This window comes from Ammodytes marinus (assembly GCF_949987685.1).
Source record: "Ammodytes marinus genome assembly, chromosome: 7".
Classification (NCBI taxonomy): domain Eukaryota; kingdom Metazoa; phylum Chordata; class Actinopteri; order Uranoscopiformes; family Ammodytidae; genus Ammodytes; species Ammodytes marinus.
Genome location: NC_137211.1, coordinates 19,414,522 through 19,430,671, shown reverse-complemented (window position 1 = coordinate 19,430,671; position 16,150 = coordinate 19,414,522). Strand labels below are relative to the sequence as shown.

General features: G+C 41.1%; 1 protein-coding gene across 2 annotated transcripts in view; it reads left to right on the top strand.

Moving 5' to 3' along the window:
* scube3 (signal peptide, CUB domain, EGF-like 3) overlaps positions 1–16,150 on the top strand; it is a 73,842-nt gene that overhangs the window by 9,537 nt on the left and 48,155 nt on the right. For both annotated transcript variants that reach the window (XM_080031071.1, XM_080031070.1), the window contains exons 2-3: positions 5,375–5,497; positions 9,831–9,956. In XM_080031071.1, the coding sequence (XP_079887197.1) occupies positions 5,375–5,497; positions 9,831–9,956 (249 nt within the window). The remainder of the gene's footprint in view (positions 1–5,374; positions 5,498–9,830; positions 9,957–16,150) is intronic.

Genomic DNA, 16,150 nt, shown 5'->3' with positions numbered 1-16,150 from the left:
AGTTTTAACACAAATGTCCCAGTTATTTGCTGTGGACGTTACACAGACTTTAACCGGGTCGCACCATAGTCCGAAGTCGAGAGCTGGAGTTGTGCAAATTTTAATTGTTGTTTTGTGGCACCAGAAGGATGTTTTCACTGTCATCTGTCAACGTTGGAACTTTCCCTGTGCTCGCCTTCACTCAAATCGGGAAAATACTTTTCTTGCTGTAGTTCCGTCCAAAATCAATACAGGGTAAAAGAGCCACTTCTTCAAACCTGTAGTTGTCTGAGAGTTCAACATAATGTCATCATATGGGTCATTTACGTTATATTGATACAAGAGGTGTTACCGTCTGTTTTTTGCACAGGAGAGCCATTTAGACTCCCTGCTGCTGTGTATGTGAAGTAATTATCCTGACCTTAACCCCATCCTGCTCAACCACAACCCTAAGTATAGTGTAAGTGTGGTTCTAAGATGGATAATTACAATACTTGTTCCTTTGTAATTATACACAGTTTGAAGAAAAACTGTGATCCCAGGAACACCTTTTTATGGAATTGAACCCAGCACCCTTTCTCTTCTGCCGCAAGGAACGTGTGAAAATAAAGGATTTTCTCTGAAAAATGTCTTTCTCAATTCATGTTTTGTCTCAAATGTCTAACAGTGACTGTTCAAATGTTGCACCAAATTATTTTGTCAGGAAAACTCAGCCGAATACTTTATTGGCCCACATATTTGACTATTATTCTGAGGTTGGCTGTAGGCGCAGCAGCACGAGTAAAGTTACACCTAAGGGTGTCCCAGCTCCACTCAAGTCTATTTCTGTATCTGAAGGAAAGGTGATGGGTTGGAGGGGGGCAAGTTTGGGGCAAAGCAAACAGCGAGGGTCTCAACACTCAAAGTAAACATTACCCTATGTTTGAACTGCACACCTTCGGCCCTACAGTTCTCCCACACACTCGCGCTCTCCCTCTCTGAGCCTTATTCCTGCTCACACCCCCTTGAGCCGGGCCCGGCTAAATGCACTGCTTATCCCAGGACCTTCTCATAAATCAGGGAGGCAAAAGCGCCTCCGACAAGGTCTCACCTCCTCGGCCAGCAGCCCTTAGCAGACTTATATGTGGGGACTACTTCAGGAATAAATGGAATAATGGCTTTTCACACTAACTTTCCTAATAGCCACCTCTAAGGACATTAGCATGTTTTATCCAGCAAATGTTATACAATTATAATAAATCCAATGTAAATGCCTTCTAACCCTGCCCTCCAAAAATGAAAAGTCTGCTTTTGCTCAGTCAAGAGAATAGTCAATGTATTAGGGGATTTAGATGTTTGACACAGGGCAACGTTTGAAGTTTTATTGAGCATACAATAGAGCATGAAGTGAATCGATTTGAGGGGAAAGAAAACATGCCCCACTATTGTATGACTTGGTTTCGTCCACGAAAATCATTGAATTCAATAGTATTAGAATGTCAGTGGGTTTACACAAAGACTACAGCTATTTGTGGCTTTAATGCTCAAGTGCATTAACCAGAGGAGAGTTACAACAGCAGCCACATTCAAAATGACACATTCCCCTGAGGAAACGTTTTAAACATCTGAGCATTGCCCAACATCTCTTTCTTCTCCGGTTTAGTTGTTTTGACTCTGTTTATTCATCCTTGTCTCGAAACGCCGGCTCCATCCTCCGCTGCCATAACTTGTTCCCAACAACTGTGATCCCTCAACACAAAAGAATGAAAGAGAATCCCAATGAAAAACAATCTTTTCATCTTGGGCATGAGTCAATTACCAGGGCAGCATTACAGAACACTGTGCATATTTTTTCTTCTTGAGCTTTCAGGGTATCGTCTTCTGGACTGAACCGAAGGATGTATTGATTGTGACATGTTTATTTCCATGGCAAAGACTTGTTGGCTTTCCAAAGAGACCAGTACATTTTGCTTTGTTGTCCAATGTGTCTTTTGGAACACTCCCAGTGACTTTTATTGGTGGAATTTATTTTTGAGTTTGTAATTATTTAATTTAATTTGTGCAGCTCACACCAAAGGGCTTAAGAATGTGGAAGTGTTATGTGCTCATTTCACATTGGTATTTGATCATCTCAAATTACTTGCCTCATTGTGTCCCAGTCAATGTTGAGGTCTTGGTAAATGGGTTTTATCTAACAGTTTTAACAGGCTGTTAAATTATTTTTGGATTTTTTTATATTCATCGTTAGCTGGTTCCATAACTGCACTACAGTTAGAAAATACAAGAAATATTTGCACAAAGATGTAGTTGCAGTGCAGATCTGCCAAACCTTATAAATCAGAGGAACATACATGAGGAGGGAGTTTAGCTTTTCCACAGTTGGTAACAGAATTTCACCTGTGTAGGTGGTTTTACCAAACATGCAGGCTGTTCTGTTTGTATAGAACCCTAAATGCATAGCAGGCATGCTCTGTCATCATTTACCGTTTTCCATGAAGTTGTTAGGTTTCATAACATGGCAGTTACATAACATTAGAGATACTTATAGCCCAATATCCGGCTCCAATCTTTTGCATCCACCCTGAAGCAAAAACATCATCTAACAGTTCTGGTTGCAAATTTGACTTGAAAACAAAGCAGTTATGGTAAACATTACTGTTTAATATACTGTATATAATTGCAATTTCCTTCTGTACCATTTGTATCAATATCTTTTGATTTCTTCTTTTTAAAAACAGATCACAGCTATGCAAGTTATGCTGATGTGTAAACTTGTCAATCTCTGTCTCATAATTGCAGTTTCCTACCTCAGGCGTGTTTAAAAAAAAAAAGTGTCTGTGTGCGTGTGTATTTGTGTTTGCCTTAGAGTGTGTGATTGTGTGTGTCCCAAAATAAAAGATTGGGAGCCGGCAACCTTGCAAGATGAAGTGAACTGATTCCCCAGATGGGAACATTAATAACTAAATGAAACAAGGGATTTGTTGAGTTTTGTCATGATGAATATGAATTACTCCAGAGATTTGGCACCAAGAAACCTGACAATAAGACAGATATTCTGTTGTGATTAATGCCTCCTCTAACTGTACAGCACTTTCTCACACGGCTTCTCCTGCTCTTGAAGACGTTGTGTTAGGAGTAAGGCTGCTCCTCTGTAGAATGTACATTGTTCTCACATAATATAAATCAATACAGGGTTTGGGGAGCTCCTTCATCACTAAATGGCTTTGTGGAAGCCTAGCAAAAGAAGAGCCATGATGACACCAGGTGCTATATACCTGACTGAATGTTGCACACAAACACCTGAGCTTGTATCCTAATATTGATGCTAAAACGATGTGTTCACTGTTTTTATACCTTTGACCCTGAATCAAACATGTAATAGCATTTGGAAAAGCATTGCTATAGGGAGGGTAATGTTGGTCTTTTGGGCAGTCCATTGCTGTGGTCCAGATGGAATTATTCCATAGATGACATTGACATTTTGTTCGGACATTGATGGCCCCAAGACGATGAACACTACTGAATTTTGTGATCCATTTAATTTTCCTTTTTGGCTCTTTGTGTAATGTTTTCAACAAATATGAGACGGATTGCAGTGAATAGCTGATCCCTTTACCTTTCATCTAGTACAATCGTCAGGTCAAAATGTAAGCAGCAGAATGTTGGTATGCTAGCGTATACTGGCGCCATGCCATAAGTCCAACAAGGCATTATTCCGACAGCTCAATAGTCCGACGTATTTCCCATTGGACCAAAAGGCGGTAAAGTTAGTTTGAAGTTGGATATAAGACAGACATTCATCAGCGACTAACTCTGTTTTTTCGTTAACTAGACAGTATTCAATTGACGTCCCTAAATCAGAATGACGGTAACTTAAGTGTGAGTGCTGGTTGATATGCTAACCGTCCTCCTGCTGCCTACTGCAAGTGAAACTAAGTAAGAAGTCAACGCTGATGAATGTCTGTCGAAAATCCTACTTAAAACTAATTTCAACGCCTTTCAAAGCAATGGGAAATATTTTGGACTATTGAGCTGTCAGAATAATGGGACGTCGGCCTGCCTCACAGAGCAGCTGCCAGCTGTACAGTCTTTTTTTATCTAACATTGATTCAGACACCTAATGCAAGCTTTCTATGCAAGCATCAAGTATCACTGGAACCTCATGTCAAATACATGTCATAGCAGGATTAGTATTAGTATATACCAGACCCTCCAACTTTAAGTTTGACCTGGAAGCATTGGGTTCTTTCTGGTGCATTGATGATCTGTTATTGTGTTGTTTCCGCTATGTTTGCCTATAGGTGTTCAGAACTCTTGTAATTGGTACATAAATTCCCAGTTTTGTGGCCCAGATTTGCCACAAAGTTTGGGGCAGTCTGCATTGGCACTGGCCTCCTTTCCGCAGCAGGTTTCATGTCCTCCAGGAATAGGCAGATATAGCCAATATGCTAAACTCAGGGGTTTGGGTTGCAGGTCATTTCCCAGTGGGATCAGTCAGCTCCTGCAGAGGGCTTGTGATAAGAGTGGATACTGGAAGCTATGTAAACCTTGTTAAGCTGCCCTTCCCCTGTGTGCAGGGGGGTAATCCTAAACACCTGGGCTAGTTAACTGGGATTTGGTGGGATTAGGGGCTCCATAAAGCAAACCTGATCATGCTTCTGGTTAAATCCATTTCCATTCTTATCTTTTCACATTCGGTCTTTTTAATATTTCAAACTCAATCCCGCGGTTACACAACAGTTACCTTATTATTATTACTTTATCTCTCCCCATATCTGTTGTTCAGAGCTATGAGAACTAGTCAAGCAGAAATGTCATTCATTGGTCACGAGGCTGCTTGTTTTGTTATTCGTCGTTTAAGATTGTATTGGTTTGTTTTTAGCCATGCTAGCATGCGTGGATTGAGGGATGGCAATGTTGGTCAATCAATTTGGTCCAAACTGAAATATGTCAAGAACTTTTGGGGTAGGCCTATATTATATGTATAACCTGCATATATCCATAGCCGGACTGGGGCTCCCCCATTAATCTTTTTCCGCCCAGTTGTTATTCAGGCTCTTCTTAGATTATTCTTTTCACTAAATTTGATCAATTCTTTCATAGATGAATGTCCATTTGACCAGTTACAGATCACTGCGACACAAACAATGAGTGGGATTTATTTTGAATGACTTGTAATTAAATAAACACTTTTAACAAATGTTTAAATTCACCATTATGGCAACATGATTTATTTTGATTGTCGCTGTTCTTTTTTCCATCTTTCTGTTTGGAATCTTACTATTGAGTGGTCAAACGTAGCCCGTTCGAGTACACATTGTGAAAGTCTGTGTTTTCTGCTGTAGCTTTGACACAGTCATCAAGAACGTTTCAGCTTCATGGACTCACTAACCCCTCCGCCTTTCCTCCTTCCCAGATGTGGACGAGTGTGCAGAGGGGCTTGACAACTGCAGCATCGATGCCATCTGTCAGAACACCCTAAAGTCATACAAATGCATCTGCAAGTCGGGCTACAAAGGCGATGGCAAACATTGTGAAGGTAAAAGTTTTTCTGGATTGATGCACTTATTTTCACCTGTGGTTAATTGCACACACTCAACACCTGTCTGCGAGCACAGGAGTTGACTTTTACACTTAACTGAAGTAAAATTTGCATTTCTTATTTTGATTTTGTTTTTGCCTTAACTCCCTAAATGTAAGACCAGTCCAGTGATGGGCTGGATAAGAGCTTCTGTCTCACTCGACATAACTCATTAGTTTCAAGACTCTCCTGAAGAGGTGAGGGAGAGAGCCAGGTGCAGAGTGCTCCCTTTGTGACAAGATGAAATGAAGCAGTAAATGTCCTACACATGTTAGAGGAGAGAATTAAGATAGCGGCTGAAACAGCAGGCAGAGGCCCTGCCAAGCAGTCGGGGATATTTCCACAGCCAAAGGCAGACCTCGTAGACCGTCAGACACAAGTCTGTTTTTTCTGGGCTTTTTCAATGTGCCCAAAGCCTCTGGATCATTATATCCCACACTTTTTATTAGTATTATTACAAAACCATATTTCACAATGTCATTTTTTTTCCTAACTACTATTATTCTTTCATTTACTTGACCGAGTTGTTTTTCATGGCCTTCTGCCTGTAGGTCATAAAAGTTTGCTTTATTGAATCTATTGTAAAATATGTGCAAGTCTAGGTTTCCATTGAACTGAAGGCTTGCCGGTGGCCGCTCAAGGCTGATGTACTGGTAAAATTCTAAATTCAAAAGCAACATTCATAAAATAAGAAAAAACAAACAGAGGGCTTTTAGTGGATGGCGGTAAGATACTGGGAACATGCCGTCAGACTGCGTGTTTAATGGAGCCTTGGACAAAAGGCTCTGAGTGTACTTCTGCACTTACAGTATTTGTGTTAAAAGAGGGCAACAGAAAGACAATGAAAGAAGAAATGCATTCTCATGTTTCCATACGATTGGCTTAATCATCATAAACACAAAAACAACTCCTGCACTCTGCTTGTCTTTATTGCTTGTGCAGATTGGATTTTTTGCGATCTACAGGTTCAATACTAGATTCAATTTAACCAATAACAATAGAGTGAGAGTTCATATGAGCTGAAGCACAAGCTCTTTCTTCAGATAACTGTCCTGATGTGTCCACCAACATCAGAGGAAAGGTTCACAGTTTTGGAAGTCGGTCCTATAATAGTAAGACGGCAATTTGCACATTCAAACAGGCTTTTGCTTAATTTCTCCTGTTTATACTCGACTGCAGTGGAGGGATAGTAACAAAAGGGAGAATTATTATTATTTTTTGAGTTCTCTGTAATCAGTTTTTCTCAGGCGCTTCAACTGGCAAAATATGGCAATGAACCCTGAACCCTGACACACAGAGGTTTTGAAGGTCATCTGGTTTAAAAAGGAAAACTTTTTTCACTCTAATAAATGTATTTGATGATTTGATTAGTTTATTGTCTGTTAAACATTTACTGTCTTTTTATGATTTAGAATTTCTTATTAATGTAATTTTAATTTTTAATGTTTTACTTCTACTACTTAACCAGAAAATACTGAAAGCTGTTTTTTATGATTAAAGGTGCTGTAAGCGGAATGGTTCTTTTAGTTAACTTCCTGTCAGTTACTGCAGTTAGCAGTCCCCTCGCTCGTCCCTACGTCACCACATTAATGCACTGTGGTCTTCAAGCAGCAGGTTATCTAGCATCATCTCAGACCCATAAGTGTGATAAAACATGATACAAACCATCAAAACAGACATTGGGAAGGATTTTTACCTGCTCCACCATTGTAGGCGCATAAACATTCACCCATCTGTCGCTCTGGCGTGCACCGGCAGTGAGACCATGAGTGAGATGGGTGTCGGTTTGTAGCGTTCTCTCTTGTGATTGGACATAAATTTCGGGATCCTCCAATAATATTTGCTGATTACATGCAGAGCAGCTGACTGAGAGATCGGCTTTACACATTATGTAAGTGATCACTGTATGAATAAAGAGCGATTTAACACTTATATTAACATAAATAAACCGCTTACTTCACCTTTAAGGTAATTGGACTGTGCAAACACCAGAAACAATAATGTAAATAATCCCAGGTCTTTCTGTCATTGAAAAAGTCTGAGATATTGGAGGTGCTACGAGGAACTTTTAAATATTTCCTGAACAGTCTCATTTTACCTCTTATGATCATAAACGACATGTAACAGCAAACGAAACCATCAGTACAAAGAATGCTATTTTAATATAGTTTTTCTTAATGCCTTTGTCATGTGTTTTTTCTGGGTACACTCACCCAGGAACTACAGCTTGCATAGTTAAAGAACTACAGCTTTGTAATCACCTGGTCATTGATCAAATTCCTTCGTGATTTTCTCTACTTATGACATCTATTGCAGTATGTCCGTCCTGGGAGAGGGATCCCTTACTCTGTCGACTCTCCCTGAGATTTCTTCAATTTTTTTTTTTTTATTCCCGGTAAAGGGTTTTTACTGGGAGTTTTTTCTCAGCCGAGCTAAGGGTGTAAGGGCAGGGTGTCATATTGTATCATATTGTATCATATTGTATCATATATCATATTGTATGAAATGTAAAGTCCACCGAGACAAATTTATTTGTAATTTTGGGCTATATAAATAAAACTGATTTGATTTGAGCTTTTCTACAAAGGAGGTGCAACAATTAACACAAACTGAAAGTTCCTCAGAGCACCTTTAATATATATTACAATATTGTCTACAAACAAACAATTATTCTTATTACATACATTACAGTTCAGCCTCATCATTGAATTCATGATTTTCTTTTCTATATTTGGATTTGACTTAAGAGGATGTGAAAACCATAGATTAAAAGACATATTCAAAAGCTATTACAGGAAAAACATTGCTGTGTTAACATGCGGTGCGTGTTTCAGGTTTAGAGAGGAGCCGAAAAGTGATTGCTTGCTGAGATGGCGCATTGACCGAGATGTGTAGGAAGTGGAGAAGCAGAGAGCAGGACACAGTTTCTTTGTTTCAGTCGCATCCCTCGGCTGTCGAGTCCAATTAAGCCTTGTATGAGACAGCCTCAAAGACCAAGATCATCGGCCCACGGTGGGCCAGTAAGTGCTGAGTGGAAGTGCGTTGTGTTCTCAGTCCACCTTATCTGGTACTCATCAGTATAGGCCCCTATACCATCATCATAACCACAACAGACAACTACACTCAGGCTGTCAAAGCAATCTGCAGCCTCTCTTTATCTTCCTGCCTCTGCTCTCACATTTATGTCTAACATTTTATTCTGGTTTAGTCACTAAGACTGATGAAGGTCAGATCGATTTTGATTGATTGGTCTGATGGTCAATGGTTGCCTTTAATTCAGTATTTGCCACAAGTCAGCATGTAGTGTTAATTAGGTCAATGCTAATTTAATGGAGACATGACAATGCTTCTTTTGTACCTTTGTAATAAATAAACATTTACGTACTTATAGCTGCAAATGTCACAACTGACTTCATTCATTGGATCTCAGTGGAAAGCTTTGAGAACCCCATACTGGACAAAAATGCTGTTTCAGAGGCTTTAACATCCGGCTAACAATACAATTCCAAAGGGAAAAAGCAATGTTATGGCATGAAACTGGTCCAATTTTAAGATGTCAAATATGGCATGAAATCTTGAAAGGAATGGAGCTTTTTGTTATAGAAAACCTGTCCGCTAACTGTTTTCAAGGTTTGGAAAGCTACCTGACAGAGACATTTCTAAATGGAGGATATTGGTATTCACTTCTGCTTCTCTCACCAACATTCATTTCATTGTAAATCTTTGCATCACTCTTGGTCAATTCCTTATTCATGAGATGAGATGCCTCAAGAAATAATAAACCTAGTCAGGGAAATTTTCTATCAGATATTACATTTACTTCGACAAGGTAAAAAAAAACAAAAAAACTTTTTAGATATGTCAGTTACTTTTGTCTTCTGATTTTTCTCATGATATTGTTATGACTATCTATTTATAAAAAAACAAGACCAAACCAAAAAGAAAATATTTTTACACTTTTGTTTAGATTAAACAAATCAGATATTAATTATAAGTGTTAAGGACCTTTTAGAGGAGCTGGTACAACAATATTATTTTTTTCTCGTTTCCTCCTGTTTGAAGTCTTCATGCTAGGCCTGCTGGCTGCTGCCTGTAGCTTCATATTTAGAAGACAGATGTGAAGCGGGTATTTATCTTCTCATCTAACCTGCTAATGAAGAGAATTAAAGGTTATCAAAGTGTCTGAACTATTCCTTTTAAGGTTGCTATACTGCATTCTAACTGGATCTTGATTGCTTCACGTTTTGAAGGACCTGCTCCCACCTCACACATGTTATCTTTCTCTCTGTAGATGTCGACGAGTGCGCGACTGAATACAACGGTGGCTGTGTCCATGAGTGCATCAACATCCCAGGGAATTACAGGTGCACATGCTATGATGGCTTCCGCTTGGCACATGATGGGCACAATTGTCTAGGTGAGTGTGTGAAGTTTGCCTGCATGCGTGTTCCCTTAACACAGTGTGTGTGTGTGTGTGTGTGTGTGTGTGTGTGTGTGTGTGTGTGTGTGTGTGTGTGTGTGTGTGTGTGTGTGTGCGTGTGTGTCAAAACCCTTTTATTTTTTTTTCTACATTTTCCGCCGCTGAGTTAATTATGCTGGAAACGGTGTTATATATAGAGGGCTTTTGTCAGGAGTACGTGTACATTAAAACCACCATGTGTCACATTTCAAACTCAGCCTGACATAACCCATGTGGTTGCATACATTCTTGGCTCTGCATGCCTAATGACACATCATGGATGGTAATATATGTTTCAGGGCTGAATTGACCTCTCATTAGACGTTCAGGGAGAAATTTTTTTCCTCCCTTTAGTTTAGACCTGACAAAGTAGGGGTGAATTTATGAAGAGCTTGACCCCGTAGCTGGGAGCTCTGAGTGAGCTGTCAGCCAACCGTACTTTCCCATGGTTTAATATTTCACCAGTGTGCCATTCATGTTAACCTCACGGAGAATGTATTAGGCTTAAAAGGTTACAAAATGAAGGTAAAAAAAACACTTCTGCTCTCCTTCACCCTCCCATCCTGTCTGTCTCTCTCTCTTGCTCCCTTCTTCCCCATTCACCCATCCTACATTCCTTTGTTTTGTTTTGAAACCCCCAAGTCAGACCGTGCTGCTCCTCAAAAATCATCTCCCTATTAGTTACAGTCTCAGCATGGTGCATTTCACTTGATATTGGAAGCCAACAAACCCTCTCTATGCTGTGAGTTTGTCTTAGAGGAAAGTAACCGCCAACTTGCTACAGCAGATACACATTCAGGAGTGATGACAGACAAACACATTGGCACCTAAAGATGGAGTCAGTGATTCTGGATAAGGCTTGTTGTCAAAATGAATTTTGTTTGTCAAACTCAGTGAACATCTCCTCACAATCCGCTACCTGTCCATACCATGTGCAATTTAAAAGAAATCCGGTGTAATTACACAGCCTAGGCTCTGTAAACTGGCATGTTGCTAGCTACGGTAGGCCCAATTTTTTTCCCATACCCGTTTACAGAGCTAAGGCCATTTATGCATTGTGCTTCTGCCTGCTCCCCCTTTTTTGTTCTTTGATATAATTGGATACTTTATCTATGTTTGTTTTTTATCTTTGTCTTTTTACAATTTTACAATTACTTTTCTTCCTTTTTTGTCTTTTAAACATTGTTGATGGTTCGAGATAAAATAAAAATAAAATCAGAGTCTAGGCTGTGATTTTAATACACAGGTAGCGGATCTTGAGGAGATATTCACTGATTTTGACAAAAAGTTATTGTGGCGTCACCACAATCACAATTAAACAATATTTCACTGTGAAAGGTCTTTTACAATGCGGGCTCGTATATCAATACCAAATATACTTAACAAAGTGGGATTCAGGTGCATCGGAATGAAAAACACGTCTTTAGATTGATTTCAAACCTGTCCTGACTTGACAACGATGTCCCTTTTGTCTGAGTTTTTTCTCTTTCTCTCACTCTCGCCCAATTTCTCGTCTTAACCTCGCCTTCTGTCTCGGTCTCACTCATGCGCTCGTATCCACAGCGTTAAACAGGGCTATTTTCCAAGCCATTGAGCAATGGCGTTCAGCGTGGCCGTGGATCATTTGCTGTGCCGTGGTGCAGCTCCTGCCTTGCGTGCAGGTGTCTAATCGCAATATGTGGTTGTGTGGCTGCTGCTGTTGCATCAAACAGAGTTGCATCCATCGATCTCTTTGATATGATTTGTCACAGTGAAACACACACTATCTAACAAGCTTTTACATTTTTTTTTTCCTCCTGTCATGTTTTATTTGGCCCGTTTGCAAGAGCGCAGAGACTTCTTGGGAATGCTTGGGACCTGTCTCAGAAATTCTCTAATGTTCCTTTGAAGATTTCAATCCAAATAATTAATAAATGAGTGGATATTTTTCAATGTCAGCATAGCCAACAGGGCTCAAAGACTGACACTGAATAGTATATATATATATATACTTGGCTGTCAAGTACAAATCCAACCGTTTGCCTTGAGACCTGAAAGGACTCTAAAGACTTTCTTTTCCTGGAATATTTAACTCATTGTAATGCCTCCGCTCAGCTCTGCAAAGGAAATAATCCTCAGCACAAACACAAGAGAGGAAGAGGAAGAGGTATAGCCGAGGTTTCTTGTTAAGGCCCCTAGCTTCCTCTTCCAGGTTTAAGCTTCTTTTGGCCCTTGAGAAAAAAAGATTATTTCCCTTGGCCTCTGGAGTGGAGAGCCTAAGCAGCCAGTTCCCAGACAAGGTCAGACCCGCGGAGCCCTTATGGACCAGATGTGCCCAAGGAGAAGACATTCACCTGATCCTCAAAAGTTCACGCTGAGTTTAGAAGGTTGGGGATCTTTAAGGTGCTTGGATTTTTTTACCCCATGTTGTTTTTTCCACAAAGCTCCAGTGACTTTGCTTTATTTCCTCTTGCTTTTCATGCTTAGAGCACAATGTAAACTCCCAGTGTGTCCATAGCTTCCTGCTCTTAGCTCTCTGAGGACTTTACTCAGCTAGTAAGCCCCCCTGTGTGTGTGTGTGTGTGTGTGTGTGTGTGTGTGTGTGTGTGTGTGTGTGTGTGTGTGTGTGTGTGTGTGCGTGTATGTGCGTGTGTGTGTGTGTGTGTGTGCGTGGAGCGTGAGAGAGAGGGAGGGTCTGTTTGAAGGTGGCAGCCATGTGGTAGGATAGGGACCAAGTAAGTGTGAAATAATGTTTTTTTTAATTTAAAATGTTACAATAAGGTTAAAAGTGGACATCATCATCGAAATCGATGGACCACCAAGAGTGTGTGTGCGTGCATGCGTGTGCGCATGTGTGACTGTCAGCTCAGGGACACAATTTGGGCCAGCAGTGCACCGCGCATCCCTGTCAATGTCTTTCTTTGTTTGCTCGCCTGCCGCACGTGCCACACGGCTCCTTGTAATTGGATGTGTTGGCAGCATAATGACATTGGGCGGTGGTGGCAGAAGGCGGCGGAGCGTGAAGCAGAACGCGTGCGCCTCACTGGGGACACTCTGGCTTTCTGAGGTTCTTCCCAATCTGCACGGCGCTCCACAAAGATGTCAGGGAAAGTCGGCAAGGTGGAAGCAATGCAATATCACAGCACGCTGCTCCCTGTCTGCACGGATTGAGATGTCACTCACTGTATAATTTACCTCACAGGGAGCCAGTGTGCCCTCTCTCAACTCACTGATGAGAACAAGTGAAGCATATGAGAACTTGATTACATCTTTTTATGACTGTTATGACTATTATCTCACAGAGGTGAGGGAGTTTAGGGTGTTTAGTCTCTGCACCTCTTTCAATGGAGAGGCTGTGAAGGATTTTTTTTTTAGAGTCTTAGGAAAAACAGAGGAATCGATGTCAATTTAATCCAAAACACACATCCTCTTCTGAATGAAAACCAGATGCAGGGAGGCTATTAGGTCCCCCACTGTAGCACCACCGTCCCCACATTTATGACCTCTGTGTTTAGTTTGAGGTCCTACTGAAACCCAAATAGCTACCCAGTTATCATTTCCAGTTGGTTAATCTCTCTCAAGTAGCGCAATATCCTATAAGCATCTGTGCCAATACTCCATTTCTTTACAACCAAAAAATCACAACATTTCACTTCTGTTTGGAACTGAAAGATACAAAGAAAGATCTTTTTTGTTCTCCTGTAAAGTAGAAGACGTGCCACTATGGCATGCATGAGTGCCAATCAATGGGAGAAAGCTGCTGTAAGTAATTGTTCAAGATGTACACGGAGCGCCACCGTGCTGTAAAAGGGAAGTTTTCCACATTGCATCGTTCACTTGTATTCATCATTACTCTGCTCCCTTTTGCCAGATAAACTATTTTGGGATCTAGGGCTCTTCAGCTTAACAGGCCATGTTTCTTTTGATTTCTATTGATCAATAGTGATTTGATTTGTATTGATTCAGCAGAGCTCAATCCCCTGTGCAATCTATAGGGAAATGAATGCCCTTTTACTTTAACCTTCCCCAAAGACGTAACGTGATCTATGCAACACGAGAGCAATGTCATTTAAGTTGCTGAAATTTGCTTTTGAAGAACAGCTTTTGGAGTAGTGACTAAGAAAGGGTCACTTCGGTTTAGTGTTTTGTCAATTACTGTAGGCCACTGAGAACGTCCCTCGTTTTTTAGATAGAAAAGCTTCATCTCTCATCCACCACACAGTCTCTGTCACACAGTCAGCTGCATCCCTGCCCTTGTAATCCTTTGGGATCATGTTGCAAGGCTGGCTAATCAAACCAGGTGGTTTTTCGGGACTGATGTCTTATTGACCAGGTCCTGATGGGAAAAAGTAGTCATCAAAGAGCGTCACGCTGATTTGCTCCACAGCCTTTTTCACCTTGCTCTTAAATGCATTCAATTAAAGTGCATTGGTCACTCTACCAAAGGCAGTGGTGATAACCCCTTCACACCCTTGACTTCTGCAAAAAAACATCTGATTCCTGCCTGGAAGAGGTGCTTTTAACTGCTACCTTTTAACTTCCAGAGTATGTGGGATTGAGTCAGGGTATATACCCCACACACCCATCAAACCCAAAGGGAGTGCATGATGGGTTCAGACACTGCTGCTGGGGCTTATGCTGCGTTCAATTTACATTGGAAGTCTGAGGTCGGTACTTGGAGTGACGTCATCCCTGAGTTGCCCGCGTTCCAGTAGCACATTTGGGGAATTACAAGAAAGCATTGACTTTTAGCAATCACCTTATGAACGTTTGCCTATACAACGACTTCGGGTTAGCCATTGTGATCAATACCAGTTGAAACAACGCTCTATGTTGTATTTTGTGCTACAAATATCGCAGCAACATATCTACAGACAAAATCAGCAGTGCCATGTGTACAGGTGATTAAATGTGACACATATTACAAAAGAGCTAAGATGTTATATCATCAAAGTGTTCACTGCTGTTCAGGTGCTGGGCAGCCATGTTGAATGTTGAATTCGTGGTTGGCGGGTTTCTCCAAATTTCCAAGTAGTAATTCCAGTTTCCAGTTCCAGTGTTCCAGTTTAAATCTGCGTCTGGGAACTCGGAAACTCCGATTTCCCAGTTCAACTGGAACTCAGCATTAACACTAACCCTTCCTCACTTCCCTGCTGTAGATGCAGATCCTCCGCTCTCTCGCACTAGCAGTCACTTTGCTTTTGTTGTGACATGCACCGATTCGGGTTTGGACAGGAACAGTGTCTCCACAGTTGAGAGAAGAGGGAGCTAGAGTGATGAGTTGAAGGACGGGTTTGAGATTGGGTGCATTAGCTCGCTGTCGAAGACTACATCAACAGACTCTCTCTCTCTCTCTCTCTCTCTCTCTGCTCTCTGGATTGTTCAGTCCCATGCACCATGAAATGAACAATTCCAGCTGAGCCCACTGGCAGGGCTTTGGGGGGAAACTCAAGCCTGAGATTGGGCTTAAGGATGTAAGCATGTACCAGACGGGGAGCCGTCAAGACGTCAAGCCCAGGGCCTCTTGTCTCCCTGGCACAAGGCTTGTCCACCCAAACACTTATCCTGGGGTTTTTGTTTTTAAAATACTTCCAGACTTGTTTTGGTGGAACAGAGAGGAAAAAAGCATTTAGCGAGATCTTAGCTCATAGTTTTTTTATTTAGGAAAGAAACTCTGAAACTGGAGTCGACGGGATGTGGAGTCTCAGTCTGCTTATTTACCACTATGGTTACCTGGGAGACAGGCCCAAAGGTTGAAAAAAGTCTGATTTCAATCAAAGCTGTATTAGTTTTGTTTATGTAACAGCATAAGAAATCAACCTTTGCTGCTGATTTAAGAATGAAACGCTACAGTAAACAGAGAGTTTGCTCCGTGTTTGCTTAGCAGATGTGAATCAGTTAGCTGTAGGAGGACAGGAAGCGCTGGAACCAATAAATTGTTCAAAGCTAAATACTGCGCAGTGTCCTAATGCATCGACTTCCAGTTTGCATTAGTCACCCACACTTCTATGATTTAGGAGAGTGTGTGTTGTGCAGATGAAAGATCAGGACTTCCCGCAACATGTCAATTTATACAACAAAGACTGAAGCTCAATGCCTTTTAACACACAGCCTGGTCTCAGCGTCTGTGTGCACTCAGTTGTCCTCTCGGGCCAGGTTCAAAACCTGGCGCC